General features: G+C 32.6%; 1 protein-coding gene across 2 annotated transcripts in view; it reads left to right on the top strand.

The window, feature by feature from the left end:
- MGAT4A (alpha-1,3-mannosyl-glycoprotein 4-beta-N-acetylglucosaminyltransferase A) overlaps positions 1-27,932 on the top strand; it is a 125,891-nt gene that overhangs the window by 72,450 nt on the left and 25,509 nt on the right. For both annotated transcript variants that reach the window (XM_031959117.1, XM_031959118.1), the window contains 4 exons: positions 316-456; positions 11,958-12,091; positions 19,586-19,632; positions 21,166-21,279. In XM_031959117.1, the coding sequence (XP_031814977.1) occupies positions 316-456; positions 11,958-12,091; positions 19,586-19,632; positions 21,166-21,279 (436 nt within the window). The remainder of the gene's footprint in view (positions 1-315; positions 457-11,957; positions 12,092-19,585; positions 19,633-21,165; positions 21,280-27,932) is intronic.

Genomic DNA, 27,932 nt, shown 5'->3' with positions numbered 1-27,932 from the left:
TCATTGTTAGAAGGATCATTAAAATCAGTGAGCTTCAAATTGATAGAATCGCAGACTATTTGAGAATTTAAGTTGTTAATGGTAAGTATTGAAAATTTTATTTTCTTTCTGTTGGCCTATTTTGTTTCGTTTAGATTAGTAAAAAAATTTTTTTTTTGTTTTAAACTTTTGTTTAAAACTTCAATTGGTTTGAATTTAGGAATGAAAAATTTGTAATTTTCTTTCTGATACTTCTAAGCTTTAAATATTGCTCATTTATAAAACTATTAACTTTAAAAAGAGAATTTTGTAGATTGATAATGACCTGTTTTTCAGATAATACCTTAAAACTATTAAAAGACTTAATGAACAGAAAATCTCTTCAAGTGCCAAATATTTATTACCATTTGCCTCATTTATTGGACAATGAAGGAAGTCTTCAACCTGCTGTGCAGATTGGTTTTGGAAGAGCAAGAGGTACATTTTATTTTTGTAAAATAGTTTAAAAATTATTTTTTGGTATAGATTTTAGTTTAGCCTTTCAGATATTATATGGTTTTGTCTGATTAATTAAAGTTTAAACATTTGCTTTATTTATGACAGCCTCTCTTGAAATTAGTTGCTAAATTCCAAGTTCTACATATGGTTAAAAAAAACAAACAAACAAAAAAAACTCTCTGTGAACATGAAAGGAATTAGGACCCTTCTGATTCTCTTAGTTATAAGATCTGGATGATAGGGAAATATTAAAAATGATTCTTTAACAAAGATTTAATAGAGATTTTTATTTAAAGAAAGATGGAGGTTAAGACAATCATATTTGTGAATCTATTCCAATGTTTAATAGTTCTTAGAGACATTTTAAAAGGGTTGGGCTTATGTTTGTCTTTACTTTTTCTTATTAAAATGGAAACATTTCTTCTGTTTATTTTCCTGTGGAGTTACAAAAGATGTCACTTTTTATTTCTAAAAACTCCACATACCCCAAAGTAGTTATTAAGAGCTTTCATTTCTTTACTTAAGCAAAATTAATTTTTCTGTATTTTCAGTTTTATTATTCTTTTTAAAATATAAAAATGAACTTGGGATATGTTATCTAGTAAAAATCTAATCATGACTAAAAAATTTACAAGTTCTTAAATCCATTTTTTTTTTTTGAAAAAATAATTACTTTGGGGGCAGCTAGATGACGCAGTAGATAGAGCACCAGCCCTGAAGTCAGGAGGACCTGAGTTCAAATTTGATCTCAGACACTTAACGCTTTCTAGCTGTGTGATCCTGGGCAAGTTACTTAACCCCAATTACCTCAGCAAAAAAGAAAAGAAAAAGAAAATATTACTTTTATTTTCATTTAGTTTGTAATTTATGTCTCTTAACTCTTTCTCTCTTATATTCATATCTTCAATCTTACCTGTTTCTTATCCAGAAGTATATGCTACTGTTTTCAATGCCACAACAATTTATGAAGCATACATGGTGTTGAAGGTGATGAACATACAAAATATCAAAATAAGAAATAAGCCCTGTCTTGAAGGAATGTTTAGTTACTTTATGTTTACCTCTGTTGAATATTATCCCATTTTTTAGTCAGCCCATCTCAAGTCTACTCAGGTCACTTATGTTCTCTTCCCACTTTAAAATATATTTTCAATTCTGACTTAGTAGTGTTTGCAAGTTTAGTATTCTAATTTTTTTCACCTAGAATATAAAATTCATAACTTTTTTGTGCTGAATGCAAAGTTAAATGTAACTCAATAAAGTCTTGTAATATTTTTTGGTTTCTCTGTCCAGATAATTTTATTTATTTATTATTTATTTTTTTTTGCTGGGACTGTCTAGTAAAGAAAATCTCTTTTTCTGCCAAGACCAGCAGCTTGTCCATAATTTCTAGTCTTAGTTGCCTGAGTTCTTGAGAGGTTAAATAAATGACTTGGTGAAAGTCAAACTGCTGGTAGGTAATCAGATAAGCTTGTTTGGTGATTAGACTTGTCTTAGGCCAGGTTCCTGGTAGTTTAGGTCTGAAATCAGAAAAAAATTAGATAAGTCATAATCCATCTAACAGTTAGTTAAAGGAGATTTATATGGTCAGAAAAGACATTCAGAAAGGGGAAGATCTTCCTATAAGGTAAAGTATTGATTAATTTAAGCTTAGCTTCCTAATGAAGTTGATGCTTTTAGTCTGTGATCATAGACAAGGTAGAAAAGCTCTAGCTGTTTTTGTCCTTAGATTACTTAAACTTAAACCCTAGTTCCCTGAAGATTCAAATCTTGAGAATTTCAGTGTTTTTTGACAAAAAAAATTTGACTTGAATGTGGGCCAATAAATAGGGGGCCAGTTCACTGTCCCTCAGACTGTTGGAGGGCCGGACTATAGTAAAAACAAAAACTTTGTTTTGCGGGCCTTTAAATAAAGAAACTTCATAGCCCTGGGTGAGGGGGCATAAATGTCCTCAGCTGCTGCATCTGGTCTGCGAGCTGTAGTTTGAGGATCCGTCCCACCATAACTTGAACCTTGATCTTTTTGATTTTGAAGAAAGTTCTCTATTCTGCTCCTTCTGAATAGGTAAATATATTAAGTACTAAAAGCTTCAGGACTAACGTTAAAATTTTTTTTGTCTTTAACTTATGAGAATATCATTTAAACAAATTATAGGCACTGTGAAATCCGTTATATATTCTTATATCTCCATATATGAGACCTATGACTATTTCAAAATGAAGTACAATAAATTTTTGTTGTTGTTGTTTTTATTATATAAAAACTCTGAAATAATAGTTTTTTTTTTTTTTTTTGAGAGAGGGAGAACAAAAATTATGGGCAGGAAGAACTGAAAATTCAGGGTCTGTTTTGTTTTCAAAAGTTACAGGTTTGATTCCTATAGAAAACAAAAAAGACTTTTGAATCAAGAGACCTACCAGGAGACTGAATGTCCATGTTTTATGTTATAGCCAAACCTAAAATTTGTACCAGGCCAAAAATGATCAAGAATTCCATCAAAATTACAATCAGTTACCTTTTTCCATTATTAAACAGTACAAAAAATAAGTCAGAAAACTTGTGGATAGTAGGGAAGAGCTTGCCATACCTAGTAAAAGCCAATGCTAATTTCTCCCATTGTGACTAGAAATAAAGACATATGTAGCCTGCAAAACTTTCTGGACATAGCAAGAGGAGAGATGTTCTCTGAAAAAGCCCCAGGTTGGGGCCATTGGAAATCAGTAGCATATAATTGTAATGGGTCCAGAGTGGTGTCAAACTGGCTTGATAGATTTTAGATTGGGTCTAGTCCCATGGACTCCCAGGTTCCCAGAGCTCTTTTTTCCTGAAATGCTAGGAAAGATCTTGAAGGTCATGTTTTTGATTCTCAAAAACCCGAGAAGAAAGAGATAGGAGCAAGAATCTAAGAGATGCATGACAAGATCAGAAGCAAAGCAGGAGGTAGAGCTTGGCCTTGGCACAAAGTCCTAATTCAGTACCAGTAGCAGGAGAGATGAATAAACAAAATACTTAACAGTATCAAAAAATTTTGTACCAATAGAAGTAACTAACTTATTTAAAAACTATAAACAGAGATTCAAAAGGAAAATGGGTTTTCCATAAGGACTGTATGACTATTTAGAATAGAGGAAGAGATTGTTAGAAATAAGAACTTTGGAGGAAATAATTGGAAATTGGAAGAGAGTGGCAAGAAATGAACTTGAAGGAAAAAAGACAATTGGAAAGAGCTATGTGATGATGTAGTGCTAATAGAGAAACAATGTTCTTTTAATTACCGTAATGGTCCTCAAGCTAGCATGGGTTTTTAAGGAAGTTAAAAAAGAAAAACAGAAGCTTGTAGAGTGGATTAGTTCTCTTCTGAGTTTTTGGAAGAAAAGGAGGAGAAAAAAGAATGTTTTGAAAGTTGGAATTAGGTGGTAGAAATTGTTTCTCTTAATTGGAGTATGTGAGAAGAGTATATGAACATGAGAACAGAACAGAATAGAATGAGTGGGTATTCCATGGCTAATATATGTATAATGAAAAGATTAAAATTAAGAGAACAACTTATGCAAGGACATCAATATTATAAAGAAAGACAACTTTAGAAGGCTTATGACCTGCAATCTGTGAGTACAATAACTAGATAGGATTTCAGAGGAAATTCTGGTCATCTTCTAATAGAGAAGTTATAGATACAAGATGCCAAAAAATGTTTTTTGCCCACAGTCACTTGGTTGATTTATTTTGCCTGACTATATTTATCAGTTACAAAGGTTTTCTTTCAGATTAGGATACTAATGCACTGTTGGTAGAGTTAGGAACTGGTCCCAGTCACAGTTGAACAATTTTGAACTATAACAATAGTATTATAAGCTATATAATTAGATACATAATTAAATATGTGTATGTGTATATAAATATGTATAACTATATAATTTATGTTTATATAATTTTGTGATAACAAAGAGATGGGAAATTGAGAGGATATTCATTATTTAGGATATGGATGAATAAATTGTAGTATATGATTGTGATGAAATATTATTATGTTATAGGAAATAATGAGGGGGATGAATTAATAAAAACCTGGGAAGTCTTATATGAACTCATGCAAAGTAAAGTGAGTGAGTGGAAGCACAAAAAGATCCAGCACTCAGCTGGATAAACAGAAACTGAGCTCTGTAGCTATAGGTTAGACATATATATTTAGGAGTCATATGCATAAAGTTAATAGCTGATTTCATGGACCTAATGAGATCACCAAGAGAAAATGTTTAAAGAATAGAGAGTAAAGTACCATTGGATAGACTAAAAGGAAGTAACCATTCTTGACCAATGGTCACCAATGTTGCCTGCTTCCTGAGGGTCACATCAATTCCTGTAACTTCCTGGCACTGACTTGGGTTTGACCTTTAGAGAGACCTTAGAGATCCAGAGATCATGTGACTTTCTACAACCTGAGGCCTGAGACCTCATCTTCTGGCTCTTGGAATAGGGATCATGTAAGGGCTCATAGGTGAGGGCTTCACCGTATATGATCTTCAATAAGCAAACTGTAAATCTATAGGACAAAGTGAATTGAATTTAAAGATGAAATCATTTATTTTCATGGGAATACTAAAATACAAAGACTCCTAAATCTGAAGTAATTTATAGTTTTACTTTTGTCCTATAGATTTACAGTTTACTTATTGAAGATCATTTAAAAATAACCCACTCAGGTTCTGTCCCCAAACTGAAGATTTCTTTTCCCCTCAAATTTATTTTATTTGAAGAAACAGAATAGGCAAATAAGAAAACCAGAAAAGCAGTACAGAACAAAATGAAGCAAAAACAAAAGAAAACATTATGTGCCCAAGCAAAACATCAGAGAGTATTAAAAAAATAACAACAAATACCAATATAAGGAAGTGTATGTATGTATATGTATATATAAAAAGAAAGTATGTTCATGGGTGTCCATCTTTCATTTACTTGCTTTTAAATTGTTCTTTTGTTCTCTGCTGCACATCTTATTTACTTTATTCTTTTTTCTTCCCTTTCATCCTCACCCCAAGCAAGCTATAGTTAAGAAAAGATATATTTGTGTGTGTGTGTGTGTGTGTGTGTGTGTATACACACACACATACATACTCCACATAGACATGTCTTTCCTATCCATGCTGATTCTTTAATTAAATTCTGCTCCATAACTAGGCCTACTATTATTTAACTTCTCCCCACTCATGGATCCCTCCCTTGTCTTCTTCCCTCACCCTTTGTTTCCCCATTTGACCATCCCTCCCCCCTTATTTCTCTATAGATTTTGGGGGGAGTATATCCCTCATGATATATATATATATATATATATATATATATATATATATATAGTGTTGACTATTGAAACCCATTCCCAATGTGAGTAGGTTTTCAGAACTAGAAATTCTCCTCCCTCTAATGCCTCTATGTCTGTTCTTCCTCTGCACCTCATTTGTATGACATGATTACTATTTTTACCTTCACTATGCCAGTCTTTCTTTTAAGCTTATCCTATTGTTGATGTAAATTTTAAACATAAAATAAAATTTCCTATATAAAAGAAACATAAACAGTTTGTCCAAGTTGAATTAATGTTAAAATTGCTCTTTGATATTGGCTCTTTTATGTTAAATTTTTTGCTAAGTTCAAGTTTAGTTGATAGAAAACCCTGAAAATCTGCAAATTCATTGAATGTCCGTTTTTTCTCATTGAAAATTTCAGATAATTTTGCTGGATATATTTTTGGCTGCAAGCCTAGTACTTTTGCTTTTCTGTAGATGTGATTCCAAGACCTGCAGTCTTTTATTGTAGCTGCTGCTAAGTCTTGCACAATTCTAATTGTAATTTCAGTGTATTTGAATTGTTTTTTCTTGTTTCTTGCAAAATTTTCTCTTTGATCTGGAGGTTTTAAAATTTGGCAGTAATATTCCTATGTGTTTTCCACAAAGGATCTCATTGAGGTGGTGATCAGTGAGTTTTTTCTATTTCTACTTTACCCTCATGTTCTATCACTCAGGAAAAATTTTCTTGGATTATTTCCTGTATTTTTGTGTCAAGGTTTTCTCTTTGGTCACAACTTTTTGACAGTCCAATTAATTTTATATTTTCTTTTCTTGATCTGTCTACAGATCTTTTTTTTTTTTTTAATGAGTTGTTTCACATTCTGTTATATTTTCTCATTCTTTATAATGTTTCATTATTTCTTGGTCTCTCATAGCTTCATTGGCTTCCCCCTCCCCAATTCTAATTTTCAAAGAATTATTTTCATCTTTGAGACTACCTCCTTTTCTAATTGTTTCACTTTTTTTCCCCATAATCTTCTTGTTTTTCTTGGATGGTTTTAGTTTTTTTTCTTTAATAAAATTTTCTTCAATATCTCTCATTTGATTTTTGAAATCTTCTAGAAATTCTCTCTGGGCAGGGAGCCATTTCACATTACACTTCAGGCAGAAGCTTTTTTTTTACTTGTGTCCTCCTGAAGATGAACCTTGGTCTTCCTTGTTCTCATAGTATGTTTCTTTGGTAGGATTCTTTCTTCTTTGCTGGTTCATTTTTTTTTTTTAATAAAAGGTATTAGTGTAAGCACCTCTAATTATGGGTGGGGGGATGGTGCCTCAAGCTTCACTTCAGCTCTTTCCTCTACCCAGGAACCCCAAATCAAAAACTCTACACTCCTGCAAATGCCCATAGCCAGCAGTGCCCCTGCCCCGCTGCCCCTGCACTCACCAGGTGTTTCCTTCTCTCCCAGGGCTGTGCCATGGTTGGGCCTGGTATTCCCAACCAGCTGAGGTTCACTTTTTCTTTCTGGAATCAAACCCAAGAGATCCCCACTTGATTTTTCTGTGGAGCTAGTCCGCAGGTATTTGCACTTCAGACAGGTTAAACCCAGCCTGAGGTCTTTCTTCAGTTCTTCTTGGGTTGTATCAGGAGGACCCTGTTCTGCCCCAAGTCTTTTTGATTTTTCATCAGTGTATGTTACCTCTTAGGGGCAAATTTGTTCTTTTGTGGGGGAAATTGAGAGAGTGTGAAATTTACCAACCTAAATATATGGCTCATTGCTTTTTTGCATGGTTCTAAGTTTATTAAATCTCTCACTAGTTTCTTTGGCTTGATAAAATTTCTATTTTTTTCTGTCAGTTTTAGTTGTTTGTCAGATTATTTCTAATTCATTTATTTAAGAACATCTTGCTAGAGTGAAAAAAATTTAGTAGTAGATTTTTATCTGTTGAGTAGTTATTGAGAATGTTTGTTCTAGGCTTAGTGTTAGGCTGTATCTAATTTTTTAAATAGTCACTGATGGACTTTGGAATAAATTAGTAAAATAAGACTGCCTCATTTCTTGCAGAACTCTAAATTCCTAGTGCTGTATATAACAAGCAGAATCAAGGTGGAAAATGGCAATTTTTAGATAATATGCCTTACTATATGACACAGAACTGTTGTAAATTTGAAGAAGGAAATTGCCCTTCTCTTTAAAAGAATAGTAAAACTTTAATGAGAGTAATAAAACATCTAAAACCTCATGTTCCATTTAAGCCAGACCAATAAGAAATGGGAGGAGATTAGACAAATATCTAATAAAAGTTATAGTGAGGATTTTAATAGCATTTTGTATTTTGTAAAGTACTTATTTCCATGTTATTTCATTTGTTCCAATTATAGAATTTGTAATAACAGTAGAAGCTATTCCTGTTGGGCTCCTTATTAGCTCATATTCTAATGTAATTTCACAGAACCTTAGCTTCTTCTTCTGTAAAATGGAGATATAATTTGTACAGTCAGACTCACAGTGCTGTTATGAGAATTAATTGTGAGACAGACTCGCCTCTGTCAGGTATTTCATTACTTTTGATGTTGGGACAAAATGAAGGACTTGTTCTCCATTCAGTAGTTAATAAGAAGAGGTTTGCTACTTCCAGTATTGAAAAGATTGTCAGGAAGTCTACCACTTAGGTTAGGTAGATGTGACTCTCCCCCTTGTCTCCATTTAGAAACACACTAATAAATAATATTGTCAGCAGAGCAGTGTGTGGACACTCAAGAGATCTGAAGATATCTGTCAAGTTAGAAAAGCCCTGATTCAGTATAGGTGGGCCTTTTTGTGCCTTGAAGGAACAGGAAGACTGTACATTTAGAGGTTTCCTGGAAGCTGTCAGAGGAGGCACAGCTTGAGCCTGAGCCTTCTGGCTAGTCAGATCTCAAGGACAGCTTTGTTGCTTTTTAGGGGAAAATGAGCTTAGTCTTTGTTGAGGGAAGAGGGGACAGTCAAGGGGAGGGAACTTTAAGGCACTGTATAAATGTGAGCTGTTATACTGTCAGAGGTCTCTATACAACTTAGTAATATATCTCCTATTGCTACATCTTTAGCCCTGTTCTGTTTATTATTTCTGTAAGTGATTTGGATGAAGACATAGATGATATGTTTATTGATTTGGTGAGATGCTATGAAATCTGGAGAATTAGCTAATATATAGGATCACAAAGTAGAGAACCAGAAAGTTTTCTCTTCTCTCTCATTCTGTATCTTAAAAACTCCTTAAAATTCCTTTCTGCCAAAAATAACCCCTTCATGTGCTCATGATTCTCTCCTCTCCCATCAGTAGCATATTCCTTTTGTATTTTCTTAATCTCCTTTGTCTATATTATGTCTAAACTTCCTTTTGTGTTACTGATCAGGACCGCTCAGGTCTTTTATGGGAAGCCTAGATGTATCATAAGTCTTCTTGATTTCAGGGTTAAGAAATGAATCAAATAAAGAAGGTAGAAAATTTTGATCTATAATAATTTTTCCTAATAGAAAATTTCAAATAAGGGAGGGATAAAAAAGAGAGAGAGAGAGAGCACAGGTTGGAAGGGGATGGAGATTTTTGTTATGCTGAGAAAGATTAGACCCAAAAAATCAGAGACCTTTCCAGACTATTAAATATTTGACAGTAGAGATGGGAGCATTACAGAAGACTTCATGAAAGAAGTAATATTTCAATAGGTTATTGAAGAAGAGTAGAAATTTAGGAAGTTTAAGAATGGGAAAAATTAGAAAAGAGAATGCTTTAGCCATGGAGAGAGATACATGAACAGAAAGGTAAAGAAAGAACAATGTCTGTTACTAAAGGAACAACATTTAATCAATTTCTGCCAGAGAATTAGTGTACGAAGAGAGCAGTATGAAAAAAGATTGGGGGCAGGGTGATGTCAGACTGCAGTGGTCCTTGAATGCCACACTAAGAAGTCTGAAACTCAGTTATCTTTGTGAATAGAATTTACCTTACTTTCCTCACTTACATTACATTTCATCTAACTTATTCTATTTGTTTTTTTTCCATATTTGACATTCGATCTCCTGACATCATGTTGTTACAGTAGCTGTCACCTAAGATTGTAATGAGTTTTCTGCTTTGTGGAATTTCTGGTTCCTTTCCAGGCTTAGTTTAAGTAGTGACCCCTACTAAGGTTTTTCCTTATAATCTCACTTTTTAGTGTGTTTCCCCTTCACATTCCCCAAATTACTTTGCATTTAATTTGTGGATATTTTGTTTTTCCTTTGACATATTTTGTTCTTCTTTGGAATGTAAGTTTCTTGAGTAAAGGTATTATTTATCTTTCTCTTTATAATCCTTTACATCAATCGTTACAGAATTTAATTATATCTTAACAGTCTAGACCTGAATCAGATAAGAGGAAATTTAATAAACCTATATACTGTTTCACACCTGGGTTTAAAAAACCTGTACAAAGAGGGACAGCTAGATGATATAGTGGATGTAGTGTTGGCCCTGATGTCAGGAAGACCTGAGTTCAGATCTGGTCTCAGACACTTAATACTTCCTAGCTGTGTGACCCTGGGCAAGTCACTTAACTCCAGTTGCCTCAGCAAAAACAAAATAAAACAAAACAAAACTGTAGAAAGAAATGGGGAATTTATAAGTATTTAATAGTTTATTTAAATGCTCAGGGAGTTTTAGTGGGCTGCAAGCTTCCAAGTGTGTTAGGTAGAAATCAGGAAAGCTAATAGAATTTGGGGGTGCAATACAATAAGTATATTATATTAAGAGTAAGAAAGTTATGGGATCACTGTCTTTTTCCCCTCAAGAGACCATGTCCTGAGTATTGTATTTGGTTCTCGATACTATAATAGAATTGACATTTCCAAAGTAGAGCAAAGAGGAGGATTAAAAAAAGATGTGAGAGGGCTTTAAATCATAAGCTGCTACTATACTATAAACTATGTCATATGAGAATGAGTTGAAATGAGCATTTGAATTTTGACTCCCTTTCTCCTCCTTCCCCCCAAACCTGCTCCCCATTATTCAAGGTGATTAGGCCAAATACATGGTCTTGCTAAAGATATTCTTGAGAGAATTTATGTTTTTATGTGGAGGATAGATTAGATAAACTCTGAAATTTCTTTCATTTCTAACTTTTCCTCCTCCCAAAACTTTGTTAGAATTGTACACCGTATGGCAAGCTTTTTTTTTTTCCTTTATATATTTTTTTCACTAATCTGAAATTTAGTGTTAAAGAGCAAGAATAAAGTTATATTTCATCTATGAAAATTTTAAACTGCAGCAGAGTTTTCTGCCTTTAGTCAACATTAGAGATTAAATAATTTATTAATTAAGGTTTTATGTTGTTGTTTTTAAATAGCTGTTTCTAAAATATTTTTCAAGATAACTATCTTACGGGAATTATTCTGGGCTATATGTGACATTAAGCACAGCTTAATCTTTCTATAAAAAAGCTATTTGATTTTTCAAAAATTAGATAGCTAACTTGACTAAGTTTTTATAGTTCAATAGCAAACTATCATATAATTAAGGAAAATGTTTTTACAAATACAGGAGAATTCCATTTGGCAGGTGTTGCCACATATTTTTAGTGTATAAATGATAAAAGCAAAAAATCATTTAAAATAATTAAAATGTGAGATTTTTTTTCTTTGCAATTGTATCAATTTAGCATACATTTAACAAGTTCCTACTGTGTGCCTTATTCTTGTAGATGTTGGGAATATAAAAATGAAAAATGATATATTCCTTGCACTAACACTGTGTTACCTAATATTTGTTTTGTTATTTAAAGAATATGAATCAGTTTCTTAATACCCTGGTAGCTTATGGTCTTGCATCCTTACACTTTGTTATACTATAGAATGCTTATGTATTATTGTCATTTGAGTATTATTTCTAAATACATTGGATAAAATTTTATTCTTTATTTAGTGATATAATTATTTTTGTTTTTATATTCAAGTAATATTTACATTTGTTAATTATTTAATTGTTTGATTGTGTTTAATATGTTTTTTGACATTGTTATCTTGAGCCATTATTTATTTCATTTATGTTTTATATGATATTGCTACACAGAATTGAGAGCAACTTTTATGAAATGGACCTATTGAAAAATACTATTTTTCTAATTTGCCCTTGTGAGTTTTACACTAATTACTAAATTATTGTTTTGTATTTTTATTTTTCAGTTTCAATAGTAATGGGAATTCCCACAGTGAAGAGAAAAGTAAAGTCTTATCTTGTAGAAACTCTTCATTCTCTTATTGATAAATTATCTCCTGAAGAGATGTTGGACTGTATTATAGTAGTTTACATAGGAGAGGTAATTATTTAATTTTTTATTCTTTTTATATTTTTGTGTTATTTTTGACTTTTTATATCACATATTAACTTGTGATATAGACATTAAAACCTGGATTGAATATGCTTTTATAAGAAGTACTTTAAATGACATGAATTAATGGTAAGTAATATTTTACTCATAACAGTGTTAAGCAAAACATTGTAGTTACATTTTCCTTCTCTTCTTCCTCATCCCCAGTTTAAGTGAGGCTTCCATTTAAACCTACAAATGGTGTTGCTTTCAAGATTTTTAGGAAAGAAGCAAAGAAACAAGCACACCTATTGTGTACTAGGCATTGTGCTGAGCACTTTATAGATATGATCTCTTGAGAGAGAGGTGCCATTACAATCCTCATTTTATAGTTAAAGAAACAGGGGCCTAGAGTTTAAAAAAACTAGTTAATATCTGAGACTGGATTTGAACTCTCCCTGACTCCAGACTCAAATCTCTTTCCACTGTATCACCACCACCATCACAAAGAGAATATTATTGTACGGTTTGGAGTTTAGTGAACCACAATTTCTTTATCTCATCATGGAATCATAGCTATAGAGCAAGAGATAATCTTGGAGGTCACCAAAAAGAGCCTCTCACTTTACAGATTTGGATATTCAAGCCCAGGGTGGCCAAATGACCTGCCCTGTAGAGGGTCACAGACAGAGGGGATCTCTGAGTAAGGTATAAGACCCTTCAGCCCAGAAGGAACCTGCTGACCATGTCTGGTTCAGCTCCCCATCTGTCCTACAGGCTCTCAGCTTTTCTGAGAAGTCAGGAGATAGTGACCAACTGTATTGTAGTTGAAGCAGAGTGATACCAGGTGGAAAAGTGATACCAGGTGGCAAGAGTCATCTACATACAATAGCAAGTTATTTATGTGGTCCCACGTGGGCAGCATACACTCAGTGCATGCCCAGTGTTGCTTTGGTTATATAAGGGGGGAAAGACCTTGGAATAAATAGACTCCATTTTCCCACCATCCTTGGGAGTCTTGCCACATCACTTATCCACTAAGATGGTATGTTTTAACCACCCCGGCATGGGGGCTCTAGAAAGCACAGTACATTTTGTCACCCCAACTTGGGGGCTCTAGAAAGCAGGACACAACACTGCCCAAAGTCAGGCAGGTATTAAATGAGAAGCATGGGCTCAGTGCCATCCTTTTCAGTACTAAATTCTATTGTGTCATCCCTAGGACCTACTTCTTGGTCCTTCTCTAAGAAGTATGGCTTGGAATTTGATTTTGCCTTCTTCATTCTCCCTCCCCACCTGAGAGAGTGAGTTCATTGTTATTGAGAAAGGTAGAGAAATAAATATCTTATTATTGGAGATAACTGTCTTTTGAGAAATGGGTTCATATAGTGATAGATCTTTAACATCTTTTCCTGCAAGTTGAGAAAGGCTTGAGCAAATTTTTACTCAATTGATATTTATTTACATTCCTGTGTAGAATTTCAACATTTGAAATAGCCATTACCAAGCCTGTATCCAAAAAATTATTTGACTTCTGAATAGATAGTATTATTTTGCCATTTGTTAATCCTGAACTAATGGTATAAGATGCTAAATCAAAAGGCATTGATTTATAATGGAGACACATTTTGCAGAGTTGGAGTGGGGGGAGACACTACCAATTTTGTCATTCAGATATCTTTTTGGTGATTGCTTTCCACTTTTATTTGTGGTCGTTGTTCAACTATTTAGTTGTATCCAAATCTTTGTGATAGACCATACTGCCCATGGGGTTTTCTTGACGAAGAGAGTGGAATGATTCATCATTCCCTTCACTAGTGGGTTAAGACAAATCGAGGTGAAGTGACTTCCCTAGAGTCTTGAAGCTAGTTAGTGCCTGAGGTAGAATTTGAACTTGGCAGGTGCCCTGATTCCATTTTATTACTCATTGATTCTTCCTTCCTTCCTTCCTTCCTTCCTTCCTTTCCTTCCTTTCCTTCCTTTCCTTCCTTTCCTTCCTTTCCTTCCTTTCCTTCCTTTCCTTCCTTTCCTTCCTTTCCTTCCTTTCCTTCCTTTCCTTCCTTTCCTTCCTTTCTTTCCTTTCCTTCCTTTCCTTCCTTTCCTTCCTTCCTTTCCTTCCCTTTTTCCTTTCCTTTCCTTCCCTTTTTCCTTTCCTTTCCTTCCCTTTTCCTTTCCTTTCCTTTCCTTTTTCCTTTCCTTTCCTTTCCTTTTTCCTTTCCTTTCCTTTCCTTTCTTCTCCTTTCTCCTTTCTCCTTTCCTTTCTCCTTTCTCCTTTCCTTTCTCTAGGACATATATAATGATCATAAGGAATGCAGGAAAACACTTTTAAATCATCTTATCTAGTGAAATCTATGCTAAAACATCCTGTTTTTGTATAGATTGAATAGAAATTCACATATAGAAAGAGATGATTAAATATACACATAACTAGTATATATTTCCATCACTGTAATCAATCATATACTAAATTAAAATTATATATGATTTATTTTAGATTCTATTTTGGTTTCATGCGAGAAAGTTTTCTTGCAGTATTTGTTTTCCTTGCTTTAGAAACTGACCTCATACTTTCTGGTTTTATTCCTTAAAACACTCAACTTCTTGTGATTTAGTATAGAAGGCAATCATTTGGGAGGTATTATATTATTTATTTTTATGATGAGCATATTGTTTTTAGCAATTGAAAATTTTCTTTTTATAAACAAAATTAAGGAACAACCAGTACATTAAAAATATAAATGTGGAATCCCAGTGGAATAATTCTGAAAAAAATATGGTATATTCACTCATGTAATAATATGTTTACATTTCTAACGTGTTATTATACTTCTTTTCTTTAATAATCAGTATATAACATAGAGAACTCCTGCCAAAAAATATAATTAAATGTATATATTCAAAACTGATTGAATTTTATTTTACATTTCAATTTGCAATTCATTTAGTTGACTTTGGGACAGTTTTTTATCTAGTATGAAGTAATTTCTCTACAAAGATTTCTTTTCTTGACAAATAGGACTGTATAATCTATTGATTAAAATAACAAGGGCAGGAATTAAGTTTAATTGGTATTACTATCATCTGTCATTTGCAAAATTAGTTCTTAAGCAAATAAGTCCTTTGTGGTTATGCTGAAATTATTACTCTTTAAGAAAACATCAAATGCATTTGAATTTTTTAAATTAAATTTGTTTTTTAATTCAAGGAGTAAATAAATTGAGCAACAAGAATTTATTAAATATCTACTGTATTACAGGCACTATACTAGGCATTGGGAATATAGGGAGGGAAAAATGAAAATAGTCTCTGCTCTGAAGGTGTTTGTTCTTTTGTGAGAAAACAATATGTAAAATGTATACATAAATATAAAACATCTATTCAGTAAATATAGGATAACTTTAGGGATGGAGAGGACATATTAGGAATAGGTAAAATTAAGTACAGCCTCATGTAGAAAGTATTGAATTAGGCTTTAAAGAGGGCTTAAAGATCCTCAGTAGAGGTGAGAAGGGAGGGAGGATACTACCTGCTATGGTAGGAAGGGAGTATTTTGTTCAAAGATATTCACCTCTGTAGGTGAGAGATAGGTTTAGGATTTTAATTTAGGTTTTAAAATCCTGAAGATATTTCCTTTCTTTGTTGTGTATGTGTGCATATACAAATATCACACATAAGAGTGGTTTTGTGAGTGTGTGTATGTATGTATCCATGTTAACCCAAATTCAAGAATTTGAATAACAGAAACTATCCTTAACACTAAAATTCTATTAAGCCTGATTTAATTTTTGATGATTTGAAAATCACATTAATATCTTATATTGAGTAGAGGCTGCAACGTTACAAACATTATCATTGTACAATATTATTGGTGTACAATATTATTGCAAGCTGTTGGGTTATATTGGACCTAAGAGATATTATAAAAGTTGTTTTTTGGGGGGGGGGACCAAGGTATGGGGGGCAGTAAATCATAGTTAGGTGACTTGCCTATGCTATACCTAATAAATATCTGAGGCCATATTTGAACTCAAGTCCTCCTGACTTCAGGGCTTTGTGTTCAATCTACTGTAAGACTGCTTTTTTCAAAAGATTATTGACATTTGTTTACTATTTGGCTGTTAGCATTTTCTTGCTCATTGAGCTCATCTTTTACCATGGCGTGAATTATCATCATTAGGCTTTTGACGCCTAAGTCTTTTATCTGAACATTTTTCTGTTCTATTTCTAAACCACGTCACCTCCAGGATATTTCTACTATTGCTTCTCTTCTCTCATATATAACCTTGGACTGTTAGGCTAGTTATTCATTATGACATGTCTGTTTCTGTTACTGACTGGCATGAATTTTTTTCCAAACTACAGAATCATCTTTGATTCTTTCCTTCCATACATAATTATCTTTAAATTATGTTGATTGTACTTTCACAATGGTTCTGGCATGTTCTCTCCTCCTTTCCATTCATCTAGTAAATATTTATAAATATATACAGATCATTTGCTAGGCACTAAGGAAAAATATACAATTTAAGAATAAACCCTGCCTTTCTAGTGCTTAGTATTTAGCAGGGGAATTTGACAAATGAATAACTGTAATATACAGTGTTTTGTTTTGTTTTTTTGATAAGTGAATTAGAAAATCCAATCTAGTCCAGTCCCAGAGGCACTTCCTATGTACAAGGCATGGAATTGCTGAAGGTCTGGCAAAAATTGGCTTCACAGAGGAGATATCATTTGATTTGGAACACCAATGCTTGTAATATATAGTATGTACTTAATAAATGATTTATTGATTACCTCATGAGGAATTATTAATTTTAGGAAGACAGCAGAATAATATAATATTTTTGATGACTGCTTCCAGAAACATCATGAAATATTGGTGTATGTGGTACATTAAATAGGATACTAGCTATTTTTAATTTTTTTATTTATCTGCTGGAAATATTTCTTATACTAAATGATGGACATTTGTCTTCCTCCCTCTTCCCTTGAATATTAATTACCTTAAGTATCAGAGTACGAAATAATGTAGAATTTGGTTTTCGTTTTATGTATGTTAGGAAATGGTAGCACAAAAACAAATGAATCAAAGTTTAAATATTAAATTGGAAGTTTTAGGCATTCCAACTCCACTCCTAATCTCTTTTGCCTTGCCTTTCATCAAAACATGTCATATTTGATGAACATATATATATTGATTATTTTATATTTGAATTTCTAGATCAGTGTTTCACCATTCACTCAGTATTTATTATTCAAAGTCCTTTATTTGTTGTTGGTTGTTAGATAAAATTAGATAGTTGTTAGATTAAAAGGCACCTATCACATCCATTTAAAGGGGGGAAAAAACTTAATTTTAAAGTTTATATTTATTTTCAGAGACTTTATTTTGGATTTGACTTTTAACCAGGCTACTAAAACATGTGGTCAAAAGAGGATGGTAAAATGAAATACTGAATTTATGCCTCATTCTAAGTAAGACATTAAGAGATGGTGTGAGGATTCTTCACGTAGGTTCAGGGAACTATCTAGAAGTGATGTTTCATACAATAAAACCATTGTTGCTAAAAATTGTTATTTCTCAAACTTATGTATTTGTAATCTGGACACTGGCATGAGAAAAATCTTAGCCCCTACTCCTTTTTCTTATAAAGTAATTAAAAGAGCTAGGACACTACCAAAATCTCTTGAACTTTTTTTTGACCCTGAGCTCTGGGTTGCCTCTGTTTAGGCTTTATTCTTTTAAAGCATAAACAAATTAATCTGTCAGTTAGCAAGGAGTTAAAGTGTTTGTTGTGTGCCAGACATTATTTTATACTTAAGCATAAAAAAATCCCTTTCTTCAAAGAGCTTATATTCTAGCAAGAGAAGTATTGTTATTCTGTGTGTTGTGTGTGTAAACACACATACACACTCACACATAGTATATTTCAAAAGTCTTTTTTTGAATTATAGCTTATTATTTACAAAACATGTGCATGGTTAATTTTCAACATTAATCTTTGCAAAACCTTCTGTTATAACTTCTCCCTTCCTTTCCTCCACCCTCTCCCCTAGATGGCAGGTAGTCTAATACATGTTAAATATGTTAAAGTATATGTTAAATCCAATATATGTATACATATTTATACAGTTGTCTTGCTGCATAAGGAAAATAGGATCTAGAAAGAAAGGAAAAAATCTGAGAAGGAAAAAAAATGCAAGCTAACAGTAACAGAAAGAGTGGAAATGCTATATTGTGATCCACACTCATTTCCCATAGTTCTCTTTCTGGGTGTAGCTGATTCTCTTCTTTATTGAACAATTAGGACTTTTTTGAATCGTCTCATTGTTTAAGAGAGCCACATCCATCAGAGTTTGATCATCGTATAGTCTTCTTGTTTCCCTATATAATGATCTTCTGATTCTGCTTATTTCACTTAGCATCAATTTATTTCAAAAATCTTGGTGCAGTTTTAAGCTATTAAAATTAATGTGTATAATCATAATCTACTAAAGCTTAAAACAGAACTAATTTTTTTAGAATACCCTTTGTAAATATGTACAGAAAAAACATTAAATAGAAGGTTGTTGGAATCATAAAAGCTTTAAGAATATTTGTGAGGCAAAGGCCTTGGACACATGGGGATGACTAGTGTAGAGGCAAGGACACAGAGATGAGGTGACATAAACAAAGAAAAGAAAGGTCACTTTTGGTGTACCATTGAGTGAAACAAGGGGACTAATATATAATGAAAGTAGAGAGAGAAGTTTGGACCACATTGTGAAGGGTCTGAGTCTGAATGAGAAATTTATTGGGGAACCATTGGAGTTCACTTAGTAGCAGAGTAACATGGTCAGGTCTGTTTGTGCTTAAGGAAAATGACTTTTGACTACTCTGTTTGACTTGGTCTAGAGTGGGAAGAGCTTTGAGATGAGAAGACCAATTATGAATTTATTGGATTAATACAGGTGAAAAGTGAGAGTGACATTAATTAAAGTGTTGACTGTGAGAGAAATGAGAAAAAACAGGTGAAAAAGATGTTATAGGGCTACCCAGTGTCACAATAAAAATGGCAGAATATGTAGACTAATTAGACATATGCTGTGATGGGCAATAAGGAGTTAAGTATATGGTAAGGTTATTTACCTTGAACATTGGAAATATATTCTCTTGACAGAAGTTGAGAAGAGGGGGTCATGGTGGTGGGTGAGGAGAGAAGAAGATAACGATTTGTATTTTGGATATGTTGTATTTGAGAGATCTGTGGGACATTTAGCTGGAAATGTATTGTCACAGGGTGATGTGGGAGTGAATAAAGCTTGGGAGAGAGACTGGGGTTAGGTAAATATATTTGTGAATCATCTGAGGGATGCAAGGGGGAGGGGAAAAGGAAAAGTAAGTCTTCCTAACTGTAAGGCCAGTCAGCTCTTTGTCAACTATACTGTGTTATCTCTTATCTTGTTTTATATATAGCAATAAGTATCCATGAACATGACTAAACAAAAAAAATTTTTTTTCAGACGGATCTAGATTATGTCCACAGCGTTGTAGCCATTCTGGAGAAAGAGTAAGTTATTCCTAATTAAAGAATTAACTGATATTTTAATTACAATCTATTTGTCTATTAACCTTTTTTATTCAAAGAAAATATGAAATAGTACATCTTTTATGTGATATCTTTCTTGATAAAATTCAAAACATGATGTTAAACTTTATATCATTTATCTGAAGTTACTAGGAAGTAGTTCATATGCCCATAGTACCATCTAGGACACATGTTCAGAAGAGAATCTGCAAGTAGAGGATCTTAAGATTCCTTTTTTATTGAACTGTCAGTAACAATTTTTAATTCTAAAAGCCATGATATTTAGAGAATCCCACTTCTCCTCCCAACTCTATGTCTTACCCATTCAGATTTTGTCCATTTGCCTTTATAAAGGTATGTTGATATTCAGTAAAATATTTTCAATTCAGTATACATTTATTGAGAGCCTGCTTAGCTCAGACACTGCTAAACATTGGCAATACAAATGAGACAAGAGATAGTGCTTTCCCTTGAAGAGCATGCAGTCTTATAGGGGAAGATAGCACATAGAAAGAAAGAGGTGAGGCTGGGGGAGAGAATGGATGGAGCCAGGGATCAAGTTCCCTTGGAGTCCAAACAAGCAGAACTACTGGTGAAAAGTGGAACTTTCACTGGAAAGGAAGTGGCTCAGTGGGTAGAGTGCTGAGCTTGTAGTCTGAAAAGATACTCACTAGCTGTGTGATCATGGGCAAGAAGTTTCAACTCCATTAGCCTCAATCTGTTCAAGAAAGAAATGGTAAGCCACCCCAATTTGGGGGGGGGGGGGGTGGTGGTCAGGTGGCACAGTGGGCAGAGTACTGGGTCAGGAGTCAGAAAGACTCATCTTCCTGAATTTAAATCTGGCCTCAGACGTTCACTGACCATTGGCTCTGATCAAGTCAGTTTGTCCTGCTTGCCTCAGTTTCCTTATCTGTAAAATACCTGAAGAAGGAAATGGCAAACCATTATGGTATTTCTGTTAAGAAAACCCCCTAATGAATTCATGAACGGTTAGACAGGGCTGAACAAGTAGATTCTTGCCCTTTATAGAGGAGATCTTTGGAATGATTTTATTTTTCCACCCTCTGATTAGAGAATCAAAGTGGAGAAGAGACTGAAAGAGTTGAGAAGTTATAGAATGTCTAAAACCAAAAGGAAATTATCAACATGGTGATGAGATTTCTGGTGATCAGCTTATCTTGGGGTGGGGCAAGTCTAAAACAAGCAAAGGTTCTATCTATTACTCTTTGGTTTTTGACCTAAGCAATTTTCATGACATTATATCATTGAAATTTATCTTAAGGTTTCTGTAATTGGACATTTAAGATGTGGTACAATTTGCTTTTTTTTTTTTCCTTCCATCAGAGAAATAATGCTATTTTGCTTATTGTCATTTTGATGAATGAGATAAGTGAACAAATTCATTTAACATATTTATTACAATGATTGATGATTTGTTTTCTATCAGATTTGGTAAGAATGGCAAGAAGAAAACTAAACTAACTTAAATAACTCAGTTGACCTTTCTTTTGATAGATTTTCTACGGAAATCAATTCTGGTTTGATGGAAATAATATCCCCTCCTGCAACTTATTATCCTGACTTCACAAATTTAAAGAAGACATTTGGAGACTCAAAAGAAAGAGTAAAGTAAGCTTTTAAAAAATAACTTTTGTTGTTTATAAAATACTTGAATATAATTTTTTGGATAGCAATATTTGAGGGTATTTTGAATAAAAATAATAAGGACCAACATTTCAAGGACTTTATATAGTATGTGTTTCAAAGCACTTTACACAGATTATCTCACTTGAGCTTCACAAATGGTCAGGTAGGTCTTGGTGATATCTCCATTTTACAGATAAGAAAACTGAGACCACTGAATTTAAATGATTTGCTCAAGATGAGATAGTAAATGAGTTTGTTGCCTCTAAATATCAAGACAGTATTATTTAAGGTGTTCTGAAGATTTGTATCTATTAATTTACTTTTTAAAAATATGTAACAAATAATTTCAAAAGTTCAAACAACAATAATGCACCTATTAAGTATCTACTGAATATAGAAAGTAGCTAGGGGCTTATGGGAAATAAAAGCTTCAGATAATCTATTAAGTTTTTGACTTTACATACAATCTAGTTAACTGTAAAATTAGATTTGTAATTTGATTTATCTAAGATACTAGGCCAAGTTTTTTAGATGTTGTTTCACTGAATAGAATTAAATAATATTTCTAATGTTTAAATTCCTTGCTTGGTTATTGTGTTCTATTTCATTTAGCATTTATTTAGAGTTTTGTTGTCATAGCATTTATTTTAGAACTTTAACTCCATATTATATCCCATTTTACAAAGAAGCATACCTATGAACAGGAGAGTCCTGCTGATATTCAAACTGAGTCCTATTGTTTTCTTGTATCTGTTCCCTGTAACCACACTCCTTTCAGTGATTTTTTTTTTGTGTTCACATTAGAGCAAAACTGGTAGAAATATTACTTTACTTAAGTAAACATTTTAATATATTTCCAAATTTTTTCAAAAATTTGCTATATTAATGGATATTTTTGTCTTTTTACTCTACAGATATAGGAGAAATCTTTGAATGGGGGAAAAGACTTTTTCTTTAGAGAGAGTTTTGTGGAGAGGGGTGAGGAGAGATTAAACTTTGGTAAACTTTGATATTTGATTTGCTAAACCAATTTGTACTGTAGAATTTTATTTTTAGGGATAATATTCAGCATCTGGAGAATAGATGTTATACAAAATTAGGCAAACTTATCCAACAATTATCTGCAGTCATATCATAGGGCATTGCTTTGGAAACTTATATTTGCTAGACAATGTAAATCTTAGGTTAGGAAAGACTTTTCTAGTATAGAAAATCTGGCCTAAGGCTTATTTTTTGAGATTAAATTTTATTTTAAAAATATTACCAAGGATTTTTTTCTTCCCGTCTCTCCTTCACCCATTGCAAAAAAAGAAAGAAAAACAAAACCTTTATAACAAATGTATATAGTTAAGGAAAACATCAGCCATGTTCAAAAATGTGTATTTCTTGCTTCTTATTAGTCCATCACCTTTCTGTCCTGAAGAGGGTAGTGTTCATCGTCATTGTTCCTTTGGAATCGTGGTTGATCACTCTTTCATTTGGATTTCTTGTTTTTGTTTTTCTGCAAGGCAATTGGGGTTAAGTGGCACAGGTAGGAAAATATTAAGTGTCTAAAGCCGCATTTGAACTCAAGTCCTCCTGATTCCAGGGCCAGTGCTCTCTCTACTGTGCCACTTAGCCGCCCTTTCAATCAGTTAGTCTTTCAAAATGTTTAAATTTTATAATGTGGATGTCATAATATAAATTCTTCTTCTGATTTAGCTCGCTTCACTCTGTATTACACCATATAGTTCTTCTCAGGTTTCTTTGAAACTATCTTTCTCACAGCAATAATAATCCATTACATTCATAAACCATAATTTAGCCATTCCCTATTTGATGGTAACCTTCTTATTTTCTAGTTTATTGCTACTGTAAAAGAACTGCTATGAAGGTTTTTATATATGTGGAACTATTTCTTCTTTCTTTGATTCCCTTTGGAGAATAGATTTAGTATTGGTAACCATTTGAGCATAGTAACAAATTTCTTTTCAGAATGGATAGATAAATTTACAACTTTACCAGTAATATATCTGTGTCCTGTTTTCCCACAGATCCTTAAGCATTTGTCAGTTTCCTTTTTTTAATATCAACTTTGATCTAATGTGTGTGAGGTGGAACTTAAGCGTTCCTTTCATTTACATTTCTCTGACTAATCATATCCTTTGGCCATTTATTAGATTTATTAGTTGAGAAAGGTTTTTATTCTTAAAAACTTGATTCTATTACTTAAATATCTTTGAAATGAACCTTTTTCAAAAGAACTTGCTGCAAAAGTGTTTTCCCAGTTTATAGTTTTCCTTTTATTTTGCCACCTTTGGTTTTGTTTGTACAAATTTTGTTATTAAATCTGTCCTTTTTATCTTTTGTAGTCTTCTCTATATCTTGTTTGGTCATGATCTCTTCCTCTTCCGTTGATCCGAAAGGGAAATTCTTCCTTGTTCTTTTAATTTATTTAGGTTGGGACCTTTTGTGTCTAGATCATGTATCCATTCAGACCTTTTGTTGGAATTTAGTGTGAGGTGTTGATCTAACCTGTTTTCTTTCAGATTGCTGCCTAGTTTTCCTAGTAATTTGTCAAATAGTGAGTCCTTACTATAGTAGCCGGTTTCTTTCGGTTTGTCAAATTGTAAACTTTTTTGTATATTTGCTTCTACATATTGTATATTTAATCTGTTTCATTGGTCTCCCTTTGTGTTTTTTTAGCCAGTATCTAATTATTTTGATGATTGCTTTTTTGAGGTATAATTGAGATTTCTTATTGCAAGCCCTGCTTCTTTCCCACTTTTTTTCCATCATTTCCTTTGAGGTTCTCAACTTTTTGTTCTTCTAGGTGAATTTTTTTTTCAGTTTCTTTAATCACTTGAAGCTTACTAAATTAACAGATGTTTATCTTTCTTAACCTTACCCATTCCAAACTGAGCATTTTGGGGGCATGATTTTGATGCCTTTTTTTCTCCCCAAAGCTTATACCAGTCTTAGAGGTATAGAGTACTTTGAAACTTCATGTTTTTATATAATAAATACTTTATTCAACAAGAATCTGAAGTTACTGTATTTGAACACTGATTAGAATTTCAGAAAGTGGAATTGACTATATCTTAAAAAACAAGAAATTACCGATTACCAATGTGCCAGTCATATCAGAATCAGCCTTGTAGGCAAATCATTAATTTATAGACCGGCTCAAGAAAATCTAAAGTAAATAGTATATTTTGAAGAAATTATGAAGAAGACATGAAATGTAATGAAAGGAGCTCTAATCAGACCTATTTAAACTAATGTAAACTTAGAAAAATAGACATTGGACAGGTGTTACATAGTTGTTGTTAAAGTTTACCTTAAAGAAATCAATCCTGAAACTTAGAAAACTAATAGAGCTTAGATGTCTCATCAGCCTATAAAATCTGAATATCTTTAGTTGATAGGTTGTAGCTAGGGATAACCATAGTGTAGAATTAAGTTTATTTACAGATCATTCCAGAAGAGGATGGGGGAATCCTGAGCAAGCAGTATTGTTTCACATAATAATGAAAAGCAATTGAGAAATTGTGCCTGTAGAGAGCTTAGCTTAGTGAGAAAGCTAACTAAATCATATCATCTTGAAGAAAAATTATCAGTAAAACTCAAAGAAATACAACTTAATTTAAAAGTGGAACTGATCTGTGGACATTTGTAATCTTTTCGTTAACTACAATAGTTGAAATCCTATCACAATTGTACTTTTACCTCAGTTTTTGATGTGTCATATGAAAAATTTGAGGTAGCTCAAATAAAAAGAGATTCAAGGATTAATTTTCAAGATATCTTGGAAGCGGGAAATTTCATTAAAATACTAAAAAAAAAAAAAAAAAAACAAAAAAAAAAAAAACAAAGATGATGCTTTTAATACTGCTATGATGCCTTCCTCCTGCTCTCTTTCTACCCCTGTAACCAAGAAGATATCAGTAACTATTAACTGAACTGATATGTCAAATTCCTCATCTCCACAAATCTTTGAGAATAATATCCTTAATGAAAACATGAGAAGGAAGTCTTGGAGAAGGGGCTACCTTTTTTGCAGATGAATTGCTGGGAAAACTGAAAGGCAGCTTGATATAGAACCTAGGTTTAGATTGGTATCTTATATACTAAACTCCAAAAGGATTTCTGACCTAAATATAGAAGGGTGCATCATTTAAAAAAAAAAAATAGGGAAGTAGCTTTTATAGCTGTAGCTCAGGCAAGCGTTCATAACCAAAGGATAAGAAGAAATTATAAAGGGAAAAAAACAGACAGTTTCAGTTATATATAATTTTTAAAACTTTGGCAAGAACAAAATTAGTCCAGGTAGAATAAGAAGAAAAGCTGTCAATTGGGAGAAAACTTTTGCATTGTTTATCTCTGGTATCACTCATAAAAGCCAGTGATATGTGATGATACATAGCATATGGACATAATCTATAAGACTCAGAGCCATTTCCCAATAGATAAATAAATGATCGAAGTTAATAAAAAATTTTTAAAGGAGAAATACCTCACATCCCTAATATTAAGAGAAATGCAAATTGTATTATACTGATGAAGATAATAACAGTTGACATTTTTATAGGCTATAAAATTTTTACAGTATCTTCTTTTGTATTAATAAAATAGTAATCAGTATTAGAGAAGCTACAAGAAGTCAGGTATATATATGCATTGTTGGTAGAGCTGTGAGGAATCATTCTAGAATTACATGAAAAGAATTGCCCATACCTTTTGGCCAAGTGATCCTATCAGAGAAGTAAGTCCATGGCAGGAAGATCCCATTTATACCAAAATAATTAATAGCTAGCATTTAAATAGTACTTTCAGGTTTACAAAACACTTTATTTTTTAATATAAAATATTCCCTATAGCACATTTTGTAGTACCCAAATAAGTACTAAAAGTGGACTTTTATCAATTGAAGAATGACTGAAAAAATTGTGGTATAGAATAGTCCTGTCATAATGAAAGTATGAAGAAATTAGAGAAACGTAGGAATATATGAACTAGAAAGAGAATCTACTCAATGACTATGTTAATGAAAATAAAATACTGAAAGAAAACAGAAATTGACTGATACTTGGTTCCAAAGAAATGATGATGAAATATATTTGCCTCTTCCCGGTAGAAACTGGTGGGTTATAGGTATGGAATGTTACATATGTAATTATTCTTGACTTTTAATTGAAAGTGTATCCTATAACCTTATACTAAACTGAAATATATGTCTTTAGTGATGTTCAGTAGTCTGAGTATAAGTGTCAAATGAGACTTTAAGGATATATATATGTAAAATATATGTATGTATTGTATAAATGATCACTATTTTCTCCTTATTTCCAGATTCATTATATATAACTACACACTTTTAATTATTTTAGGTATTTAACATTTTAGTGGATGTGCTGTATACATTCCAAAAAAATAATTCCCTGTTAATAGTATGTATTTATAAGTTCCCTTTTATAGGCAATATTTTGGTAATTGTGTCAAGTAGGGAAAAAAAAAAGAGCCCCCTCCAAAAAAATCATACTTCCTCAGGGGAAATTCATGATAATTTTAAATAAATTGATTTAACCATCCATCATGGAAAATCAAGTGAATCTAAAAGAATTCTTTTCCAGTCTCTGAAAAGCAGATATGTAGAGTTAGTCTATTAGGATATGTATATTTTCACCAGGCGCTGAGGATGAGTTAGCTAGGGATTCAGAATAAAGATCAATTTTGACTGTATTTGGGAAATTGTTTGATAATGTCACTTATCCCATCATGCATAATGCTGTCACAGAATCCCTCCTTCATATCACTCCAATGAAATCAGATTTATCTAAATATACAATTCCCAAACCTGTAGGATTCTCAGTATGGAATAGTATATATTTAGAATGTTTTTGTAGAAAATAGTTGAAAAAAAATACAAAATGATATAAATAACATTAATGTCCATTGACAAACAGGAGAGTTTGTTTATATATATCTGCAAGAAAAAGTTCAGATATACATATAGAGGTTTGTTTTATTATTGCACTGTGATTCAGAGAATGCTGCTGTGGCTATTTTATGTTTTTTTGCTTAAATCCCATGCAATTTTGATTTTTTTTCCTAAACTTCCTTTGATTTTTGATGTTGTTCAGATAATCTCTTTCCAAGGCAAAATTTACAGTGATGATCTTTCACTGTCAGTCTTTCACTGATCTGTGCACTTTATTTTGGCTGTCTGCTTGTTGTAGGAATTTGTTGTAAATTGTAAAAATTTCTAGCTTGGTGCCTATTCTCTGATTATCTCCAACCTAAGTACATAAAAGAAGGAAGAATTATTGATTCATTTGTGCAAAGTTGGTGTATTTTCCCAAGGTGTATTAGAATCTGTATACCTTTGACCCCACTCAAAGTTTCCCTCCACTGACTAACCAGTTATGAAAAAGAGAAAATACTAAATTAATTCTTTGAAACTTTTCAAAAAGTTAAGAAAGCAAATCAGAAATATTATAAAATCCATCTTAATTCATTCACAATTTGAGAACTGATTATGAATTTAACTTGAACCTGATCAAGTGAGCTCTTTTCCACTAATGGAGTGGAACATAAGTATTTTATAAAATTCCACGTTTAATTTCTAATTCATGTTTTTGATGACTTTTTTATTT

This window comes from Sarcophilus harrisii, chromosome 3 (genome assembly GCF_902635505.1).
Source record: "Sarcophilus harrisii chromosome 3, mSarHar1.11, whole genome shotgun sequence".
NCBI classification, from domain to species: domain Eukaryota; kingdom Metazoa; phylum Chordata; class Mammalia; order Dasyuromorphia; family Dasyuridae; genus Sarcophilus; species Sarcophilus harrisii.
This window is presented reverse-complemented; position numbering and strand designations above follow the sequence as displayed.